General features: G+C 46.2%; 2 protein-coding genes across 2 annotated transcripts in view; one reads left to right on the forward strand and one right to left on the reverse strand.

Annotated features, from left to right (window-relative positions):
- Positions 1-23,469, forward strand: part of LOC140720884 (uncharacterized) — a 186,017-nt gene that overhangs the window by 85,350 nt on the left and 77,198 nt on the right. The window lies entirely within an intron of this gene.
- On the reverse strand, positions 14,189-16,015 carry LOC140720929 (uncharacterized). Its single transcript, XM_073035784.1, has one exon. It carries the CDS (start codon positions 15,893-15,895, stop codon positions 14,858-14,860), a length of 1,038 nt encoding a protein of 345 aa, XP_072891885.1. The 5' UTR covers positions 15,896-16,015; the 3' UTR covers positions 14,189-14,857.

Raw genomic sequence — 23,469 nt, forward strand, 5'->3', positions numbered from 1 at the left:
ATTCAGCCCACAATGTTCTGCTGACCTTGTAACCCACTCTTGGAACTGTCTAGATTTACCCAACTGCATAACATTGTTTTTCTGAGCTCCATGTACATATCTAAGAGTCATTTAAAAAACCCTATCGTGTCCGCCTCCATCACTATCGCCAGCAATGCATTCCACACCCACCACTGTGTGTGGAAAAACTCCCCTGACATTCCCCCTCTACCTGCTTCCAAGCACCTTAAGACTGAGTCCGCTCATGTCAGTCATTTCAGCCCTGGGAAAAAAATCTCTGGCTATCCACATGATCAAAGCCTCTGATCATTTTATACACATCTATCAGGTCATCTCTCATTCTCCGTCACTACAAGGAGAAAAGGCCGAGCAAGTTTGCAGCGAGTAAGTTCAAAGAATTACTTTTTTTGAAAGATATTATGTATAAACTCTCCCCTCTGTTTCCATCTCCCCACTCTGAAGTGACCAAAAGCTACTTCACAGGATGCAAGACCTTGAAATGAGCAAACACTGAGGGAATGAGAGTGAATTTAAAGAGCTGGCATACTGACAGCACATCAGCAGAGCTGGAGTGATTGCAACTGTGTCTGATAGAGGCATAATTGGTACTTCTGGGCACATTCAGTCTCATCCCAGCTATTTCCTATCTTCCTTTGTGCAGGTATATAATGTCTAAACGACCAGTGTCAGAGAAAATGAGACTCACCAAAATTTCTGCTGACTGTATCAATAGAAACCCTGAGTCAGAAGGGTTCTCTCCAGTTGGTGCTCTCAGTCCTCGGGCTGGTTCACTTGTTGCTGTTCCCTCATCTTCAGTTGTGGTTTGCTTCCAGTTGTGGGTTTTTCTTCCAATAAACCTCTCACCGCAGGTCTAACTTTAACCAGAGAGACAATGAAGCACGTTAACAATACAAAGGAGAATAAAACATTACTGCTCAATGTTCCTAAAAATAAGACTCACTGAAAATTAAACATTAAGACAAATATAATGATCTGAGTGAACAAATTTGTAATTGTCCCTCACCTGTTACAAAACCTGATATGGGACACAAAGGATCCATCATTCAGTCATGGTAGGACATAAGACACAGGAACAGAATTAGGTGATTCGATCCATCTGGTCTGCCCACCATTCAACCATGGCTGATTTTATTCCAACACCATATTCCTGCCTTCCTCCTGTAACCCTGCAGCTACTTGGAACTATCACAAATATATTAATCTCTGCCATAAATATACCCAAATTGCAGCTTCAGCCAGTCTCTGTGGCAACAAATTCCACATGTAAAGGGGGGTTTCTTCTTTTTCTTTGTTACTGCGTATGTTAATCAAAATGGCTTCTTCGTTTTGTTAAAAGTAGCAATGCTTCTTTGTTGCGAGAGAGTGCTGAAAGCTTGTTTGGGTTAAAATTTACTGATAACGAGAATTGTATTCCTTTGTAAACCAATTGGGATTAATGTTGTTCTTTCTTCTGAGTCTGTAAGCTATTGTTGGCGGGCTTTTGGGGAAATCGGCGCGAGGGGGTGAGAGAGAGAGGACGCGATGCTGTAAACGGGGCGAGGAACGGACCCCAAGCAGGGTTCCAAGGCCAGGAGGTACCCCGAGGAGAGGAGACGAAGCTAGTTGTGCTTGGTTGACCACTTCGGGTGGTCCTGAGCTGCGAGTCGAGGAGTTCGGAGGGGATCGAATGGTGGCCAGAAGACTTCAGTAATTGAGTTCCAACGGTTGTGCACGAAGTGGTTTGGACTTTGATAAGTTTGGTCTCCAAGAACTCCATTTTCTCTGACCATTAACCGTCGTCCGAATAAACACCTGCACTGGTACCCCAGCTTGTGTGGATGCTGTGTGATGTCCCCGCCTCGCCAAATAAAACAGACAGGACACCATATGTGATTAAATGATTACAAATTATAAAGATTACTATAACTAAGTGATTAATAACGATACAGTATATATGAAGGAAAAGAAAATAAAGAAAAGGTGCCAAACTTTTCAAAGTCCAAACCACTTCGTGCACAACCGTTGGAGCTCAATTACTGAAGTCTTCTGGCCACCATTCGATCCCCCCCGAAATCCGCGACTCGCAGCTCAGGACCATCCGAAGTGCTCAACCAAGCACATCTATCTTCGTCTCCTCTCCTCGGGGTACGTCCTGGCCTTGGACCCCGCTTGGAATCCGTTCCTCGTCCAGCTTACAGCATCGCGTCCTCGCTCTCTCACCCCCTCGCGCTGACTCCCCAAAAGCCCGCCAACAATAGCTTACAGACTCAGAAGAAAGAACAGCATTAATCCCAATTGGTTTACAAAGGAATACTATTCTCGTTATCAGTAAATTTTAACCCAAACAAGCTTCCAGCACTCTCTCATAACAAAAAAGCATTCCTACTTTTAACAAAGAAGCCATTTTGATTAACATGCGCATTAACAAAGAAAAAGAAGATGCCCCCTTTACACACAGATCAGTCACCCTTTACTTAAGATATTCTCCTTCTCTCAATTTTAAGGGAAAGCATCTTTATTCTGAGACTGGGCTGTCAGTTCCTAGACTCTCCGTCTAATAGAAACATCCTCTCCATGTCCACTGTAACCAGGCTTTTCAGCATTTGGTAGGTTTCCTCAAACAAGCACCAACACTACGTCCACTGTCCTTCTGAACTCCATTGAGCACAGGCCCAGAACTATTGACTAACAGACAGGTGACAGTGAGGGGAGGTATCCAAAATGGTTTGAACATTAAACCCCTGGGTCCAATTCTATTGCTGCAAACATTTAATGACCTCTTCGCCATGTGAGGGATGGTATAGGAACTCATTCTCACCTCAGATTAGCAGTCATTGCCTCCAAAGGAACCCCAGAAACAAACAGCTGAGACCAGACCAGAAATACTCGCTTAACACCTCATAAGCCGGAGCAGCTCGAGCCCCGGGTCCATTTTACCTGGATCAAAATCTGTGATAGGGTCACACGTGCCACTGACCGAACCCAGAATCCTCACACATCGTCCCCACATTAGGGATTTCCCCACAACCAATGTCCAGCAACCCGAGACTTGTGATTCATTGTGGAAGGAGGAACATTCAGCTCCAGCTACAGAAGTACTGACCTGGTCAAATCTCAAAATCTGACAGATCCATATTCCTGAAGTCTGCATCTCAGGATCACAGCCCAAGCACCAATTTTCCCAGGACTCCCTTGCTGCCGGTAACATGCTGCAGTGTGTAGACCATTCAGAGTTCAAAAGTTCACACTCCTGCATCAACCTATGGCAGAATGGGAACCTGATAATCCTCTGACTGGGCCAGATATTGGGCTGGAAAACCTGGGCGCGGGTCACCAGCAGTCAGGGATACGTTTCACATTGTCTCCAACAGCTAAACTGAAAGCATTTTATCATTATCTTATTGTTAAATGAGATCTTGCCCAGTACAATTGGCCGTCGCATTTCCTGTGGGCTAACAGGAATAACAGGCTTTTCATTTCGAATTGAAATTAAATGCTGGAAACTCGGTACATCAGACTGGATCTGTGGAATGAGAAACTGTGGAAGACTCCGTATCAGAACAGATGCTGCCCGATCTGCTGAACGGTTCCAGCATTTTCTCTTTTTACTTTAAATGATGCACAACTATTGACTGATCACAAGATGTTTGTGACGGCCTGAACAAAGTTGCACAAATTTAATGCCCACATTCATCAGTTTTCTCTTCATTCCAACACAGGGTTAATACAGTCGACACAGTGAATGCTCACAACATCCTCCCCACCCCACTATCAAGCTGTTTCATCTGCTCCGGAGGCTGCTAACTCTCAATGAGGGGAAATGACCAGAGAGCGATAATAAATGTGCACCACTCCCTGCAGATCCTGTGGCTGTCCCTGGCAACAAGGAAAATGCCTCTCCAAACATGACCAAAACAGGAAATAACAGACTCAACTTTAAATACTGGGAGTTTCCGTCTGGCAAAGATTAACACAGCGGCCATTTGGTAACTTTGAAACTAAAATTGTAGTGACTGTCTTTATCCTTCCTTATTTTGCATTAAATAAATCCTCTGGTAGTTCAGGTAACAAACACCGATTTCAGAAATAAATCGGTAGAAGAGAGGTTGGCGATATTTATCATTGAGGTGGTGGGATGCAGGCTGGACAGAGGTTGAACAAGATGGGCAGGGATTAAGCAGATGGAACGGTGGGAGCAGGGATCAAAGACGATCACTGACGGTCCTCCAGCAATGCACAGCCACTGAACTAACAGTACATGCTACTATGTACTAAAATGACAAAGATAGAGCAACAGGAACTTTGGCATTTACCCTTCTCCCCGAAACAACTTTTATCAACACACCATGGAAAATATCCCCAGGTTCGGAGTGAAGATCTCACAACCCAGACAGACCACGGTAGGTTTTGTCCAAGAAGCGGGGAGAGACCGCGAGTTCGGGGAAGTTAACGGGACTCACTGCCCAGGATCGCTCGGTACCGGACTCAGTACTCACCGCATGGATCTTGTCCGTCTCGCTCCGCAGAGGATCATCTTTTTCACTCCCAACCACCCCCGGGTCCCCGCCCGAGGGGGCGATGAAACTCTCCCGAGCCGGATCCCGCAGAAAATCCGCCGCACCCTACCCGCTTCAACACGAAGTAAAAAAATTCACAACCCATCGCGGGGATGTGAGCATGCGCAGTGTGTTTATTGCGTCATCAGAGAGGGGGCGGGGCCTCAGAGACAAACACGCAGATTCTGCCGATCTGCAGTAAAACATGCTCACGTGACGGTGGAGGGTCTCCCACGTGACCCGGTGACTGTTCCTCGCCCCTCACACGCTGCCCGACCCATCGGCCTCATTTCCCACATTATTTCACATTCACAGCTCTCCCATCTCAGATACGTTTCTGCCCGATCCTCATTTCCTCGATCATGGAATTAGGTTCTATCTTCTGCGGCCCCGTATTGCCCCAATCACTCACCTCCCACCCCGTCACTATTTCCACCTTCCCACCTCCCCCCCTCACCTGGATCCACCGCTCACTCCTCAGCTCCTGCCCCATCCCTACCTCACCTCTTTTCTTTGAATATTCCCCGTCCACTCTCAGTCCAGAGGGAGGGTCTCGGCCCGAAATGTTGACGGTCCATTTCCCTTCACAGATGCTGCCCGACCCATTGAGTTCCTCCGTTCGTTCTTTGATCTGTATAACGCGTGTTAGTATGGGGAGCGGGATTTTACACCATATTCCAGGTAAAATGTCAACAAAGTACAAATAATTGTCACTTTGCCCGGACCATCGACCCCGCTTGCAGGGCAACAGTCTGCCGGTGTTTGCCCCCAATGTGGCGAATCCCTCTGCTCGCCACAACCGTGGGCTCAGACATTTCCACAAATGAGACTCTCCTGTTTCACCGTGGGAAACATCCTGTGCGCCCCCTCTCTCACCATCTTCATTCTTCCAATAAAATCCCTCCTCTCTCTCCCTCCCCGGGGAACCGGCATCAAACCAACGGGCCGAGTGGTCTCCTCCTAGTTCTCAGCAATACCTGGCCGCAGGTGACGCTTCACAAAAGTCCCAACTTCCTTCACTGGGAAATGGAAATTAATCTAAAAGTGGGACATTTATTTTAAGATTTTTTCCGCTCTGATGCAGAATTTGTGCGGGAGCGGGCAATGGATTTAGAGGGGGTAACGCCCTCTCCGCTGGTCCGCTTCCGCTATTGGGTGTAACCACTGATCGACATTCCAGTGCACCAATGGGAAGAGCGCAGCGCCTGAAGCATTGGTTTTCAGCGGTGGGGGAGTGGATGGTCACTCGATTGGTAGCTCAGCCGTTCAACCGATAAAGCTCGAGCAGAGTAGCGCGTGGGTGACGGCAGATCCCGGTGCGGGGAGCCCATGTGTGACGTCAGGTGCGTGGGGGTGTGATGTCACCTGTGGCGAAGCGCTGTATTTAAAAGCACCGTAATGGACGTTTCTTATTATTTCAGTGGGACAACACCATTATTCACGCGTTTCATCGCTGAATCCAATGTTGTGGGATGTAAAGTCCCCTGTTATGTGTCCGGCTGTGCCGTGTTGTTGGTGGAGTGGGCAGCGTGGTGTTTGTCTCGATTCGGGTCACAACACCAGAATTGCCAGCGGGGTCTCCACACACAGTGTATTAGTCAACAGAAAACCTCTCGTCCCTACAGTCTTTGTCTCCTGGTAAACTCAACACCCTGACAGTGTGCACCATAGATACCCCTTCCTCTCAGAGTCAGGGGATCATTCAGACAGCTGATCGCTGAGAGGAATTATATTTATTGGTCATTAATGTTCACCCAGATTCGTTTGGACGGATTTGATGTGGAGTTCGGGGAGTCACAGTGAAAGGGCCGGACGGCCGAACTCTCTCCGTTGTCCAAACATCCTTCCAGGTGAGGCGACACTTCACCTGTGAGTCTTCCGGGGTCGCCTATTGTGTCCGCTATCGGGGGTCAATATTATTGTTCCCTTTTGTGCGGGAGCGGTGGGTTTTGGGGGTTATATTCCGTCATATTCCGTCTGGGTACCCCCACCCCCAACCTGAGGGAGGGTTCAACTGGAAACGTCGACTGTTGACTCTTTTCGATAGATGCTGCCCGGCCTGCTGAGTTCCGCCAGCATTTTGTTTGTGTTGCTCTGGATTTCCAGCATCTGCAGACTTTGTCGCGTTTGCGATCTACCTCTCCGTTGTCCCTCCCGCCTCCGGTCACTGGTCCCTCTGTAGGGACCCCGGCCACGGCTGGTGCAGCTCAGAACCTCCTGCTAAACGCAATCGCAATGCCGACCGTAGCTATTATTCTGTTCAGGCGTCCGTGAAGAAGGGTCTGATCTCGGGTTTGTGGACATCGGGGACCGGCTGCCGTGGAAACACAACTTTGTGGGCCGAAGGGCCTGTATCGTGCTGTAGGTTTTCTATGTTTCTATGAAAAGTGTCGGGAACGAGCTCTGCCGGACGGCTGGAGGCTCCGGGCTCGCCGGTCCCGCAGCCCCGGTTTTAGCTTTGCGCCCGAGCCCGGACTGTGGGATCAGTTAGTTGTGGTTCCCAGGCTCGGAGGGGTTTGGGGTGAAGGGGATCTGTCTGTGTGTGTGGGTAGAGGTTATGGGTGGACTGTGGGTGTGGGGTGGGTGGAGGGAACGGTGTGGGACTGTAGTCGGTGGGGAGGGGGAGGGGGTTGTTGTTGAGAGAAAGTGGGATGATCGGACGTTCCGTGATCCGGGTCAAATAAAGTTGTAAACAGGGGAGGATCTGCTCCGTTGTATTGGACGCTCGCGTGTCCTTTCAGGAAGCAGCAATTCTCTCTTCAAATGAATTGCTGTTTAATCTTGCTGTTAACATGGTGTTTGTTACAAAGCCCCAGTGTCTGGAAGAGCTGTCACCGTCATGGGCTGTTGGTGCAGATTGGGATGGCGGTGGGGTGTCAGTGACCTCTGTATCAGAGAACATCACGGGTTTCTACATCCTCCTGTGAGATATAAATGTCCTCACAGTGGATTCGGATCAGCTGGCGTATCTGGAGTTTTCAAAGGGAAAGGGAATAGGGAAGGGGCTGAGGAGAGAGAGTTTTAATCAGCAAACCATCGTCCGGGGTGGAGGGGTACAGGAGCTGTCTAATAGATCGTTTTACAGAGATTGTATTTTTATATAATCTCACAGACGGTGACTGAGGAAGAAGCTTGTTGAGGGAGGATACCCGGAGGTGAGCAGGTCAGACACGGTATCAGGAGAGTGACAGTGATGTGATTTCCTGTGTCACGGGTACAGACAGTCGTCTCAAGTGAGGAGTTTGTGTGGAGATGCAGCTTCCCTGGAGGTGGAGGAAAGAGGACACACCAACAGGTGGAACCAGCTGTGGGAAGACACGGTTTGTCAGGTCTGACGACGAGCTGAAAGTACCATAACCTTCAGACTGAATCAGAAAACCATTCTGAGGGTATTTGAAATGTCAGAAGCAGGGGAGATGTGATCCCATGTCTCCATCAGACCCTCAGTGAGATGGTTCCAGTTATAACGTGCAGGGATGAAAGCACAGTGTTTGGGGTCTGATTTAATCACTGATTCTGACACGGTGAGAGGGTTAGTTTTGCTGTAAGGCAGCAACATTAATGGAAGAAACTTCATCAATTGCCAGTTGTTTAGCAAAAGTGATCAACTTGTATGTTACCTTGACAGAAACAGATACTCACAGTGGTGACAAAGGGGTGCAGTCTGGTTTATTTCAGGTTGGAGGGGGGTGTGGAATTTTGAAATCAATGCCTTGCGGTGCCGCCATCGTTAATTTACCACGTCCGGAGTGGTGGATCACACAGCACGGAAACAGGCCTTTGACCGGCCATACCTGTTCTGACCATCCACTCACTGTCTACACTGGTCCCATTTATCAGCACTTGGTTCATAGCCGACTGTATCTCGGCAGTTTCAATGCTCATCCACTTCGTAAATGTTGTGAAGGGACCTGCTTCCACCACCACCTCAGGCAGTGAGTTCCAGATTTCAGCTACCCTCTGAGTGACAAATCTCCTCCTCAGATCCCTCTAAACCTCTTCATCCTCTGCTTAAATCCATGTCCTCTGATCTGTGACACCTCTGTCCCAGGATCGGGGCCGATATGGGCATCAGTGAGGCCTTTGATAAGGTTCACATGGTAATTTGCTGTGGAAAGTCAGATCACACGGGATCCAGGGAGAGCTGGCTCACTGGATGCACAGTTGTCTTGATGGTCGGAAGCAGAGAGTGATGGTGGGAGACTGTTTATTGGACTCGAGGCCCGGGCCTAGTGAGGTTCCCCAGGGTTACACCCCATTGCTCTCATTACTCATTGATATTTAATTATATTTACATTTGCACAGTTTGTTGAATTCTATGCTCCACTTGATCTTTCATTGATCCTGTTATTATTCTAAAGATTTGCTAAGTGTTCCTGTAGGAAAAACAATCTCAGGGTTGTATGTGGTGACATATATGTACTCTGATAATAACATTTACTTTGAACATATACCATTATTGTCATCTATATCAATAATTTGGATAAGAATGTACAGGATATGGAGAGTAGGTTTGCAGCAAGTTCAATTACTTTTTCTGAAAGATATTCAGTATAAGCTCTCTGCTCTGTTTCCCTCTCTGCATTTGAACACCCCTTCCCCTTACTGTCTTCCCTCTCTGCCCCGTCCTCCCTTTCACCCTGACATTGGACATACGTTCAGGGTGAAAGTGAATTATTTTCGGGGAATTCTTCACTCAGAGGTTGGTGAGAGTGTGGAATGAGCTGCCAGTGGAAGTGGAGGATATGAGTTTGATTTAGACACTAAAGAGGAATTTGGGTGAGGACGCGGGTGGGAGGTGTATGGAGGCTCTGGTGCAGGTAGCTGGAGCTGGGCAGTAACAACAAAACAGGTCGGCATGGACTAGAAGGGCCGAGCGGCCTGTTTCAGTGCTGCTGCTCTCTGTGACTCTAATAATATTCTGATTTGTAATTTCCACAGTTAGTACTTTGCTACTTATGACTGAACACAGACATTTACCCAAACAGGAACTGAAAGACTCTTGGCTGGCTACAGAAAGTGTTTACAAGCTGTGATACTTGCCAAAGGGGGTGTTACTAAGTACTGACAATGCAGGGCACACAAACGTTTGCTTCCGGCCCTTTTCCTTCCTAGTTATTTTGAAATTGTAAAAGCTGGAACTAAAAATGTAATCTTGCTTAAAATATTAAAGAAATGTGTCATCTTTAACTTTATGCCTTTTGTAATCAGGTCATCTTTTACTCGCTTAGCTATTCACAGGAACAGAAATTTTGACCGCGGTGCCCAAACTTTTGCATGCCACTGTATATATCCTGTGCCTTCCAAATTGCTTCCAAAAATTCCAGCCATTGCTGCTGTTTTTCTCCCTGCCGTGTTTTTTTTTTAAATCGATTTTGACCAATTTTTCTCTCATGCCTCTCTAATTCTCTTTATTCCACATCTGACTTTAGCTTCTCCTTCTCTAATGTCAGGGTGAATATGATCATATTAAGAGCACTTGCCCCTAAGTGTTCTTTGGACTTCAGTGACCTAATTAATTCCAGTTCATTACAACAATCCAGTATATCGGATCCCCAAGCGGGCTTAACCACAAGCTGCTCTAAAAAAAGCAACTTGTAGGCATTCTAGGAATTCCTCCTCTTGAGACCAACACCATCCTAATTTTCCTAATCACCTGCATGACAATCCCCCATGACTATTGTAACATTGCCCTTTTGGCACTCATTTTCTATTTCCCATTGTAATTTGTGGACCTCATTCTTACTATTGTTTGGAAGTCTCTGTACAATTCCCATCAGGGTTTTTTTTTAACATTTGCTGTTCCTTAATTCTACCCACAGATTCTAAACCTTCCAACCCTATACTACATCTTTCTAATGATTTTATTTAATATTTCACCAACAGAGTCACACAACCCCACTACTAGCTTGTTCTTGGCTAGTTCTTTCAAGAAACATAAGTATCTGGGAAACAAGAAGACCTGCAGATGCTAGAAATCTAGAGAACTACACACAAAGTGCTGGAGGAGCTCAGCATGTCAGGCAGCATCTGTGGATGGGAATCAACATTTCAGGCCAAGACCCTTCACCAGGACTCTTGATACCCACATATCTGGAATATCTACAAGCAAAGAAAATAGTAAGTAGTGCGGAATAGGGAAAACCTTTGACAAAATTTAGTCCAAGGCTTTAAAAAAACTACCAAATAGAGCTCAATAATTAACAAATACAACACAGGCAATAAACATTTTCATCAATACCGACACTGATTTTTTTTTTAATAAAAATATCTTGGTCCCATTTCAATCAGTAAAATTTAGAATGATAAACAAGAACTTAAGAAAGCTTTAGAAAAGACTATTTACACTCAAACTCACTTAGATTAACACTACCTTGGACAAGAGGAAGAAGAGAAATGATACACATGAAATAAAAAGAAATCACACAACAGTCAGATAAAACTTCTAGGTATATATATTTTCATCAAAAATGAACTGGATTCAGCACTCCATGTGTGGATATGCAATTGTGATAAGAAATACAGACCAGAACACGTACATGAGAGGCCAGCTCAGAAAAATGAATAATCACTCTGGAAGAAAACATTAACCAGTGGGATGAGTATGACCCTCCATGGGAGACATCCCAACGATCTGAGCAGACTAGATGGTGACAAGGAAACCCCGAGCACCTGACTGAGAGTTGGAGACCTCTTCCCAAAAACAGAGGAGTTCCTTGCAGAAATACAGGACAAGGTGTTTAAGAAAAAGAAAAAAATTTGAAATACATGCAATACAAGCAAACAAGACACTAAATGCAGAAAATGCCAAGAGAAACCAGACACAATCCAACACATTCCAGGATCCTGCAGCAGTTGAACTCAATCTGATTACTTACGCAGCTACAATCAAGTGGCAAATATCATTCACCAAAATCTTGCTTTAAAATACAAACTGATGAATGACCACGGTAACTTCATAAAGGCACCATGACTTCAAGCCTGATTCAGTTAAGGACATAATCTCACAATTTATATGATAATAAATACATTATTACAGATAGGATCATCTGAAATAAACATTCAGATATAATATTACAGGATAAACAAGCAGGAATAACTCCCTCAACAGGTATAACCATTCTCAACACACATATTTGCCTCGACCAATGGGGCCCCTCACCACAGGCATTGTTCGTCAGTCAGATAACCAAGTTATTTCGTCTGCCAATTAGCGTCCAAATGTTGCTATTCTGTCATCCATTGCCACACCCCACTGTTGATTCCTTTCTCCTCATCATACGTTCTTACCCCATCCATCATCCAGAGTCCCAAACTCTGCCCTGTGCAGACCTGCCTCTGGTTTCTGACCCTGCTCCTTTGAACATCCAATTTATAGTTTCCCATTCCAATTTAAGTCTTTAGAGGACAGTGGTGTATCCAACAACCGATTAGAAGCAGGGAAAATGAGTCATAATGTGGAAATAAGTTGTGATTAAGGAGGTTAACGGACAATGCAATTCTTCATCAGCCCAGAGATTAGAACTGCAGTCATCTCGACTTCTTCAGTCTGCAGAGAATTCAAGGGAAACAACAGGGGAGGATTTAAATGGACTGATGTGGAACAGATTCACTGGCCCGGTTCAGCAGGCCTGAGTACACCAGTTGTGTTATAAATTCACTAAGCACCAAAGACAGAGTTTAAAATAGAACTGGTTTATTTGTCTCAGATCCAGAATATTAAACTCCAGTTCCATTAAAGGTGAATGTGCAGCAGAATAAACTCCTCCCATGCCCAGTGACCAGGGTGCAGAACTGGGTGTGGTGAGCAGCAGCAATAATTGCAGAGTTCAGCACCGACAGTCACTCTCGAAATTGCATTCAGCAACAGTGATGGACAAATATCCAGCATGCAGCTTATTGAAACTTTCTCCCCAGTGTGAACCCGGTAGTGTGTCACAAGTGTAACATACTGTAAGGTTTCATTGCTGATGTAATGGCCTCTCTGTAATGTTTCACTGCTGAGGTAGTGGTTTCTCTGCAGCAGCAATGTCTAGGTTACAATTAGAGATAACAGAGTTTTGGAGTGCGGGGCTATCCGATGAGAGAAACCTTCTTTCTTGTGAGTCAGGAAGAGAGATTTTCATGGTCTTTTGCTGGGGAGAGATGAGAAGACGTGAATGGAGAGAGTGGGCCCTTTTTCTTTTTTTTGTTTACTTTACTTTACTAACCCTATAGTCAAAGTAAGAATTATAAATCTCAATTGCTTAATCACATATTGTGTACTGTTTGTAATTTCGGGGTACCGATTGCATATGCTAATGCAACTAAGCCAGGAGATTGCTATAAAACATGCTATGTCCAAGGATCGGTGGGCAATCAGCGACTAGCTCAATGACTGTCTCAGCTTTGATTTGCAAATTAAAGTTTAATACTTCTTGAAGAATCTTCTGCGTCTCCTGGTCGTTTGTGGGGCACGAGAAACCACGACAAAATTATCCAATGACAGAAATGTTCTTTCTTGTGAGTCTGGAAGAGAGATTCTCATGGCCTTTTGCTGGGGAGAGATGAGAAGACGTGAAAGGAGAGAGTGGGCCCTTTTTCTTTTTTTTTGTTTTCTTTACTAACCCTATAGTCAAAGTAAGAATTATAAATCTTAATAGTTTAATCACATATTATGTACCATTTGTTATTTCAGGTGTCACACAGACGCAAACCTATAAAACTACCAGCAACAATTGAACACACTTGGAGTCTGGTTTTGCAGTTAACAAACACTATTTAATTGGTAACTACTAATAATAGTGAACTTAAACCAGATAATCCAAGGGTTAGCAATGTTATGCATATATAGATGTGAATACAGGTTTCCCCCGGTATCTGAAGTTAGAGCGTTCCTATGAAACCGTTTGTAAACCGAAATGTCATGAAGCAAAGAAGCAATTACCATTAATCTAAACGGGAAAAGATTTTGGACGTTCCCAGACCCAAAGAATAACCCACCAAATCATACCAAATAGCACATAAAACCTAAAATAACACTAACCTATAGTAAAAGTAGGAATGATATGATAAATATACACACTATATAAAGTAGAAATATTGTATTTACAGTGTAGTTTCACTGAAAATCGGGAAGATAGTGAACTGAAATTGATTTGGAGAGAAAAAGAATCGGCACGTGCACAGCTATGCACGTACACACATGCGTACACAACTGCCACACAAGGCTTCACGGTCATGGTAGTCTTTTTCGGGGTAAACTCACATATAAAGGAGGCATCATCTTTATCGTAAAAGCAAAAATCCTCTTTGGTCAGCAAAAACAGGTACTAATGTAGGTCTTTCGTAACAGTGAGCTGTCGTAAAGCGAATGTCCGAAAAATGGGGGCCACCTGTATATAAAATCCAAAACCTAGGAGGTAAACGATATAGTCTTACGATGATGTGGTAGATTCAATTTAGTTCACAAGATTGGGGGGGGGGGGGAGGAGGGAGGGAGGGAGGGAGGGAGAGGGAGATGTAATCCAAGTAAACAGGTGTTGTCGACCTTTTCCAATGCCCATCAAATCTTCCAAGTTAGCCAGACGTGACCAACTCAAGAGCACCTTTTCAAGAGAAAGTCTACCAACCCAGGCAAGGGTTAGACTCACCGGTAGATTCCACAGGGTTGCTCTTACACGCACTAACAGCCACAGATCGACTCTTCTTTATCGATCCTCAAATCCCACCCTGCTAGAAAGTCCAACTGGCAGAAACTTTCATCACTAGCCTTCGTGCGTCCGTGTGTCCTGCGAGAAAAGCAGTTACGTGTGTTTAAATACCGTTGTGCTGAACACCAGCTGTCCATCAGGTAGCTCCGCCCCCTCACTCTGTAAGAAGTCGCTTGCTTGTTCTGTGTCGGTAAAGGATCATTCTGACCTTGCTTAACCACAGAGAGCATAAACATTAGCTGGTCACCATAGCAACCCTGCACTTCTGCAGAAATCCAACAGCGTATCCAAGGTCAGTCTCGGTTCTCTTTGCATTTTAAAGAGACAGTCCACAGAAAGTATGAACCCCGGGGCAGATTACACAGGGGACACATCGCTCAGTATCCACCCAAACGAGATTCTTCAGTTTGGCCAGACTGGGGTGGGCGGGCTATAAACCCCTCTGTTAAGCTGCCAGCAGAACTGAGAGCTACATAAGATTAGATGACTGAGTGAATCGCTTCCTACATTCACAGCAGGTGAACGGCCTCTCCCCAGTGTGAACTCAATGATGCACACTGGTTGATTTGGCTGAGAGAATCTTTTCCCAAAGTCTGAGCAGATCGGTCTCTACCTAGTGTGAAGTCGCTGGTGTGCCTTTAGGATGGATGACTGAGTGAATCCTTTCCCACAGTTTGAGCAGGTGAATGGCCTCTCTCCAGTGTGAACTCGCTGATGTACCTTCAGATGGGATGACGAAGTGAATCCCTTCCCACAGTCTGAGCAGGTGAACGGCCTCTCTCCAGTGTGAACTCGCTGATGTACCTTCAGATGGGATGACGAAGCGAATCCCTTCCCACAGTCTGAGCAGGTGATTTGCCACTCTCCGGTGTGAACTCGCTGATGTACTTTAAGTTGAGGTAATTCGGTGAATCCCTTCCCGCAGACTGAGCAGGAGAACGGCCACTCTCCGGTGTGAACTGACCGGTGTTTCAGTAACTTATATGACAAAGTGAATCCTTTCCCACAGTCTGAGCAGGTGAAAGGCTTCTCCCCAGTGTGAACTGACTGGTGTCTCAGTAAGTGAGCTGAAGAAGTGAATGCATTGCCACAGTCCGAGCACGTGAACGGCTTCTCCCCAGTGTGAACTTGTTGATGTACCTTCAGTAGAGATGATGAAGTGAATCCCTTCCCACAGTCCGAGCAGGTGAATGGCCTCTCCCCAGTGTGAATTCGCTGATGTACCTTCAGTTGAGATGACTGAGCGAATCCCTTCCCACAGTCTGAGCAGTTGAATGGCCTCTCTCCGGTGTGAACTCGCTGATGTATCTTCAGTCGAGATAATTCAGTGAATCGCTTCCCACAGTCTGAGCAGGTGAACGGCCACTCTCCGGAGTGAACTGACTGGTGTATCAGTAACTGATATGATGATGTGAATCCCTTCCCGCATTCTGAGCAGGTGAATGGCCTCTCCCCAGTGTGAACTGACTGGTGTCTCAGTAACTTATATGCGGAAGTGAATCCCTTCCCGCAGGCTGAGCAGTTGAATGGCCTGTCCCCAGTGTGAACTGACTGGTGTCTCAGTAACTGAGATGACTGAGTGAATCCTTTCCCACAGTCTGAGCAGATGAACGGCCGCTCCCGAGTGTGAACTCGCTGGTGAGCCATTAGGTTAGTTGACTGAGTGAATTTTTCCCCACAAATTCCACAGATGACCAGCCTCTGCCCAATGTAAACTGATTGGTGTGTCCAGAGGTGGGATGACAGACTGAATCCCTTCTCACACACAGAACAGGTTAATGGCCTTGTCCCAGTGTGAACTTGCTGATGTACCTTCAGTTGAGATGACCAAGTGCATCCATTCCCACTGTCTGAGCAGATGAATGGGCTCCCCCCATGTAAACTAACGGGTGTGCCATTGGGTCAGATGATCGAGTGAATCCCTCCCCACAGTCTGAGCAGGAAGGATGATCGACTGAATCCCTTGCTGCACTTCTTAAATATCTGGACAGAGACAACAAAACTGGCGTGTTGTGTTCGAGATTCCAGTAGGCAAATTCCTTGTCATTTTTAACCTGTAAGAAGATTTACAAAATTCATCAATGGGTGCAGGGCATTTCTAATAAGAACGCTTGAGTTGTCAAGGTGTCAGCTGGCATCACACTGTTACAGCGAAGAGTTGGAGAGAGAAATCATGTTCTAACTGGGCACGGTGCTGGTATCTGGAATGACCATCAAATTCTCTGATGCTTTTCCTGTCTCTGTAAGAATGGGGCATTTCTGCTATCTCCGATCTGTGACCTGGCTCAGTTTGACTCTCTCCATTGGTATTATTCCGTGTTCCCACTGAGCTGCATGGGTTCCTGGCCCCACAGTAACTGAAACACTCTCACACAAGTAGCCTGCAATCCGTTCCATGCACCCACAACTCTCACTGTAAATAAAGTTACCCCTGACATTCCCTCCGTATCAACTTTCAAGCACCTTAAAAATATGCTCCCTCACGTTCGCCATTTCAGCACTGGGGAAAAAACCTCTGGCTATCCACACGATCAGTGTCCCTCATCATCCTATACATCTGAAAAAGGTTCGAAACATAAACAAAGATATTATACATTTCTTTGAGGATTTGTTGGGAATAGACAACATTATGACAGTATAGATAGGGTACAGGTAAGCAGCTTTTTCCACTGAGGATGGGTGCGATGACAACCATAGGTCATGGGTAAGTGGGGAAGTGAAAATTTAATGGGAACATTTGGAAAAGCTCTTTACTGAAATGGTCGTGAGAGTGTGGAATGAGATGCCAACACAAGTGGTGAATATGAGCTCGGTTTCACCACTTAAGAGAAGTTTGGATGGGAGCCTGGATGGTAGGGGTATGGAGGGTGATGGTCCCGGTGCAGGTAGTTGCATTAGACAGTTTAAATGTTTGTTTGGCATTGACTGGATTGGGCAAATAGCCTGTTTCTGTACTGAACTTCTCCATGTTTCTGTGACAGAGAAGCTGGCCAAACTTGATTGGAAGGGAAAAGGTTGGACTGACAACGGAGCAGCAATGGCTGGAGTTTCTGGGAGAATTCAGGAGCTGAGTGATCGATACATCCCAAAGAAGTGGAAGCATTGTAAAGGCAGAAAGACATAACCGTGGCTATGAAATGAGAAGCCAAAGCCAACATAAATGTCAAAGAGAGGGCAAACAAAAGAGCAAAAACTATTCGAAGCTTTTAGAAACCAACAGAAGATGATTCAAAATAAGTCAGATGAGCTCGGGGGTGGAATTATGATACTGTTGTCATAAATGAGTCTTGGTAGCACCCAACAGTCTGAGGCATTTAGAGGAACAAAATATCGGGGGCCTCAATATCTCTTGAAATCCAAGGTTCCCTGCACCAGTTACCTTTCAACATACAAACTCTACACTCTCAAAAATGTCTCTTCTGAAGGCCTCCCGCTTACCAAGTACTCCTTTGCCAGAAAACGGCCTATCCCAAACCACACTTGTCAGGTCCTTTTGACACCATCAAGACTGACCATTCATCCCCTCTGTTCTGTTCCCCTAACTAACGAATCCCCTATCACCTGTTTGACTTTCCTCTGCCAGGTAATCCCTCCCTCCCCAACAGTTTCTAATGCGGCCCACCTGCTGTTGTGTGAGATGGCAACAAGAGTACTCTGCGATGGCTATTTAACTTCATTCCCCTTCATGTCTCTCAACCAGTTTCCTGTGTCCTGCACCTTAGGTGCAACTCACCTCTCTTCATGTCATATCTATCACCCCCTCCAACAGCTGGATGATCCAAAATTCATCCATTTTCAGCTCCATCTCCTTAAAGTGCAGCTGGACGCACATCTTGTAGGTTAGGGTGTCAGGGACACTGGAGTTCTCCCCACCTTCCCACCAATGCCCCCTCTAATTTGTAATGACCAGTATGCACATAAATCTTGTACTGTGCATTCTCTTACCCAATGACGACATGTGCACTGTGAATTTTATATAGAGAGGTATTCATTTTAACAGCCAGCAAATCACTGTCTGTAAGAACTGTGATCTCCTCTGGGTTCGATCCAGTTCATCTGCACTCTCACACCATGTCACAGGCCTGTAACAGGTAATGGAGGATTTTCCCAACAAAGCTTTTGCACATTGTCTATAAATGGTTTGCTTGCTAAATTATGCTTTAAAAATTCAGATTTCCAAATATCACTCCACCTCTTCCCACTTGTAAACTCTCCAACAACTTTTGCATCACCACAATACACACAGGTAACACCAGTTTCTGTATTGTACATAACTATTTCCCCTGAACCCTCCCCTGGGTGTCTGACGGTGGTGAACTCAGTGATGGTAATGCCAATGAATATGAAGGGAAGGGCAGTAGTCTGTCTCATTGGAGTCTGGCACATTTGTGGTGTGAAAGCTACTTGTTGCCCAGGGCAAAAGTTTTTGATATCATTATCTTCCCTGAAAGAATGGGTCAAAACATGTCGTCACGGGTAGAAAAGTCGAGAACAAAAGGAGGTAGCTCAAGCAACACACACAAAATGCTGGAGGAACTCAGCAGGCCAGGCAGCATCTATGGAAAAGAGTACTAATGCTGAGTTCCTCCGGCATTTTGTGTGTGTTGCTTGGATTTCCAGCATCTGCAGATTTTCTCTTGTTAGTGATTGGAGATAGAACAAAGGTGATTTTCTCAACTGGTGATGTAAAAGATTTTGTTCCCTTTCTCCGAGTTCCTAATCCTTGCATTTAGATAGCTGGAGCTCAGCTCTGTCTGAGAGATCCATCGGTTCCCATTCCCTCATCAGCCGGAAGCTCCCCGGGGCCCGTGGGGCTGAGAGAGAGGGAAGAGAGCAGGACTGTCCCGGGATTACGGGTCACGCTGTGCGGAGTTCACAGGAATTGTCCCGAAATCGCTGTTTAAGAGAGTCGCCCCAAAATATTCGCTTACCTGCGTCCGATCCGGCAGCCGTTTTCCATAGGCCTTTTGTGAACTGCGCGCATGCGTGATATTCGCATACGTCATCAACATTGACGCCTGCGCATATGATCGATGCTTCAGCGCCGGCGAAATTTTTAAACAGTTACTGCAAGCACCGCTTCTATGTCCATACCTCAGTTTTTTTTTTGTATATAGAAAACTCAGCGGGTGTTTTAACGCAGAAAGCGGCTCACATAAACAATATACTCAATATCAAAGTGTATCTAATCCCAAAGTACAATCCTCTTACAAAGGCAGATATAAAACACAAGAGATTCTGCAGTTGATGGAAATACAGAGACGCACACACACAAAATGCTGGAGGAACTCTGCAGTTCAGGCAACAACTAAACAGAGGAATACATGGTCTAGACTTGCTGAAGGAGCCCGGCCTACACGTTGTCTATTTATTCCTCTCCACATTTGCTGCCTGCTCTGTCGATTTCCTCCAGTGTTTTGCATTTTTTTCAATCAATTTCCAAATGTTTCCGATCTTTCATCTGTAGGCACATCCTGCTGGCCTGATTCCGCTTCTTCCTTCTCCTCTTAAACTCTAGACCCCGTCTCTTTCCGGAGCCCCAAAACCCTGACTCAGGATGGCCACACTTTGGTTTCTGACTCTGCTCCATCGAAGATTCACTCACTAGTCTGCGGTCAGACTTTAGCGGCGCATTGCAACAACCCAGCTGTCTGAAGCACGTCCTCTGAAATGAGTGAAAATGTTACAATGATGTTCAAAAGAGCTGTGAAGAAGGAGTTTAATATACTGATATGGAACAGAAACATGGGCAGGAACCAGATCGGCCGAGTGGCCAGTCTAGTGTACATTGTGAGTGTGGTAGAGACAGTAAGTACCTGAGACACGGGATTTGATACAGAACTGATTTATCTTTCACAGATCCACAATATTAAACACCAGTCTAGTTTAAGTCTAACATCAGCAGAACAGACTCCTCCAATGCTCACTGACCAGGGTTCACTTCTGGGTGCGATGAGCAGCCGCAAGAACTGCAGAATCTGACAGTAACAGTCCCTCATGGACCTGCAGCTGCCTTCAGTCACCGTGATGGTTAAACATTTAACACGGAGCTAATTTGAACTTCCTCCCTGATGTGAAGTTGCTGGTTTTGCAGCAGCTGGGATGAGTGAGTAAAACTCTTTGCTCACTCCGGGCAGAAATGTGGCCTCTATTTATTGTGAACTCACCGGAGCATCACAAGGTGGGTTAACTGAATGAGTCTCTTCGCACACACGGAGCAGGTGAACGGCCACTTCCCAGTGCGAAGCTGTTGGACTTTTGAAAATAGTGAAGGATGTTGTCACGCTCCATAAATCGCAGCGTCAAACAGTTAAACAAAGCTGGGAATTATATTAACGAGAGAGAGAGAGAGAGAGAGAGAGAGAGAGAGAGAGAGAGAGAGAGAGAGAGAGAGAGAGAGAGAGAGAGAGAGAGAGAGAGAGAGAGAGAGAGAGAGAGAGAGAGAGAGAGAGAGAGAGACTAAAATTGTAGAAATTACAGGATACTGGATAACTCCAAGTAACTCGGCCAGAAATTCTGTCGGCAAGGATCAGGCCGAACGAGCCCCGAGGGATTAGCACCGCCCCTTTAGATATACTCCAGGGCACGAAGGAATCCGAACCCAGACTCGGGCAAGTTCACAGGTAACCAATCGGATGAGAGGCAAAAGTCCAAGGGGTCTGAATTGGATTCCTGCTAAGTTTGAAGTACTTAAATTATCCTTAGAAGAGAGAAGATGTTGGGAGTCTGCCTGGATGATATGAGAATTTGAAAGGCAGAGTCAGAGTCGGTGTAATGACTGTGGACGGTCGCTACCGGAAGAATACAGTGAATGTGTCTCGAAGAATCTGACCGGGAATCAAAACACATTCTACACAGAGGATGGAGATGCGGGGAAGAGGCTCGATTTGCGTTCACTGGGAAACTTGCGATATATTTGAACAAGGTTGTTAAAAAAAAATCGCTTCTTAGTGACATGGCAGAATCTTTCAATGCAGCAGAAGATGCAGAAACTGATGCAACGGGGCAGTTACTGACTTCCAAAAGCTGTTGGATAATCGGGTTGCCATGGAGATTGATAACGTGCAATAACGGGGAGCGCGACTCTGCAGAATCAAGCCCTGAAATGTTGCTGCTTCTCCGGACCGGTGAAGGATTCACACTGGACTTCCTCAGATGTCAGTAGCATTTCCAAATTTTTATAATCACTAATGGAGAGCGGGAAAACTTATGGAGGACATAACCGTGATATAGAGGAAGGTTAATGGGAAATATAGCAGGGTAAAATAAAATACTGAAGATCGTGACTCCCGATAATAAAACACGCCTCTTGCGCGACAATCTCACACTGACTACGCGTGTCTCCAAGTAGCTACAGATACTGACCTTCGAATCTCTCAGCCCCCACAGACACCACAACTCCTCCTCTAACCTCTTCCAATCACCCAGTGCCTTCCGGACGAGCTGTACCCACATCCCTCCCACAGAGACCGTTCCCCCTCAGCTCGCCTGCTCATTAAACACACTTCCCAGTAAACACACGTCTCCCCCAATAACCTGTCCGAATGAGCCCAGTCCTCCTACACAGAAACCCCCGAGTCCATTCCATCAGCACAGGCCCTTCGCATTGAAATCACCGACACCCACCCCACACGTTTTACACACATCCAAAGACCACACACCACCTCACTGAACCCTCCTTCATCATCTTCCTCTTCGCCACCGACACCCGGCCAATGTCTCTGATCCTCCCCATCAAGCTTGTGCCAGTGGGTGTTCCACCCTCAGAATAATGGGCAGGCTGAGAGGACGGACCCGGACCTGGAGCGAGCCCTTCTCTGCTTTCTGTCCGGGAATCTGTCCTCTTGGAGTGACCATTTAATCCGTGCCGAGTCCGCCCACAATACCCTTCAGCATTCACCGCTGGGTACGACCCCATTCGAATGTCAAATTGAGTTTCTTCCCGCTCAGTCTCCTGCTCAGAATTAGATGTCAGGGTCCCCTCCGCCGAGTAATTTGTTCAAAGTTGTCTCAAGGACAAAGACTCGGAAAGGAAGTTCAGCCGGGCTGCGGGCCAAGGCCAACAGACGCAGGCGGCTCGGCCCTTCTTTCAATATTGACAAGCGGGGTCTCTGTTCAAGTAAAGATCGTCCACTCAATCTGGAATGGCGGGGAAACTAGCCCCTCGCTTTATCCGTCTCTATAAAGTCATGAGGGAAACTGCCCCGGCAACATACACATCACATCTTCCCCGTTCTCTAAAAATTCATCCCGCCTACATGTATGGGGATTTAAACTTAAAGTACAAGTCACTACTTGGCCCGAATCGGAAGCTACACATGCCTCTCCCTCCGCCCCTCACCATCTGAGAATCATTTTACTAGTATGGGAGGGATATGGTCCGGAGGAACCAGGGATATTTTCGATCCTGTCCTTTATTCAGAATTCCAAATGACATTTCGGACAGTACTTGGCCGTCAGATGCCGGCCATGGTGGGACGGGATTTGCCGCACCCTCGGGTCGGCGGTAGAGTATTCTCAGCTCTCTGTTTTTCCCTTTGCTGTTTTTGTAATCCTCTGCTTAGTTGCTGCCAGAACTGCAGAGTTCCTCCAACATTTTGTGTGTGTGTGTGTGTGTGTGTCTCTGTACTTGCAGCAACTGCAGAATCTCCTGTGTTTTATATCTGCCTTTGCAAGAGGATTGTACTTTGGCATTAGATACACTTTGATATTGAGTATATTGAGTATGGGAGCCGCTTTCTGCGTTAAAGCAGCTGCTGAGTTTTCTATATACAAAAAAAACCTGAGGTTTGGACATGGAACTGGCGCTTGCAGAAACTTTTAATGGCACCGTGATTACCCATAATGCTCTGCATTAAAAATTTCGCCTGCGCTGAAGCATCGATCATATGCGCTGGCGTGAAGGTTGTGACGGTGGCGAATTTAACGCATGCGCGCAGTTCACAAAAGGCTGCTGGATCGGACGCAGGTAAGCGGTTATCTGCGGGCGACTATCCTAAACACAGACAGAGGGGCAACTGCTGTGAGTTTCCCACACCGTACCCCGCAATCCCGGGACAGCCCTGCTCAACTCTCGCTCTCTCAGCCCCGCGATTCGTACACGGGCCCCGGGGAGCTTCCGGCTGATGAGGGAATGGGAACCGATGGATCTCTCAGACAGAGCTGAGCTCCAGCTATCCAAATGCAAGGATTAGGAACTCGGAGAAAGGGAACAAAATCGG

The sequence above is a fragment of the Hemitrygon akajei genome, unplaced genomic scaffold (genome assembly GCF_048418815.1).
Source record: "Hemitrygon akajei unplaced genomic scaffold, sHemAka1.3 Scf000048, whole genome shotgun sequence".
Taxonomy (NCBI): Eukaryota; Metazoa; Chordata; class Chondrichthyes; order Myliobatiformes; family Dasyatidae; genus Hemitrygon; species Hemitrygon akajei.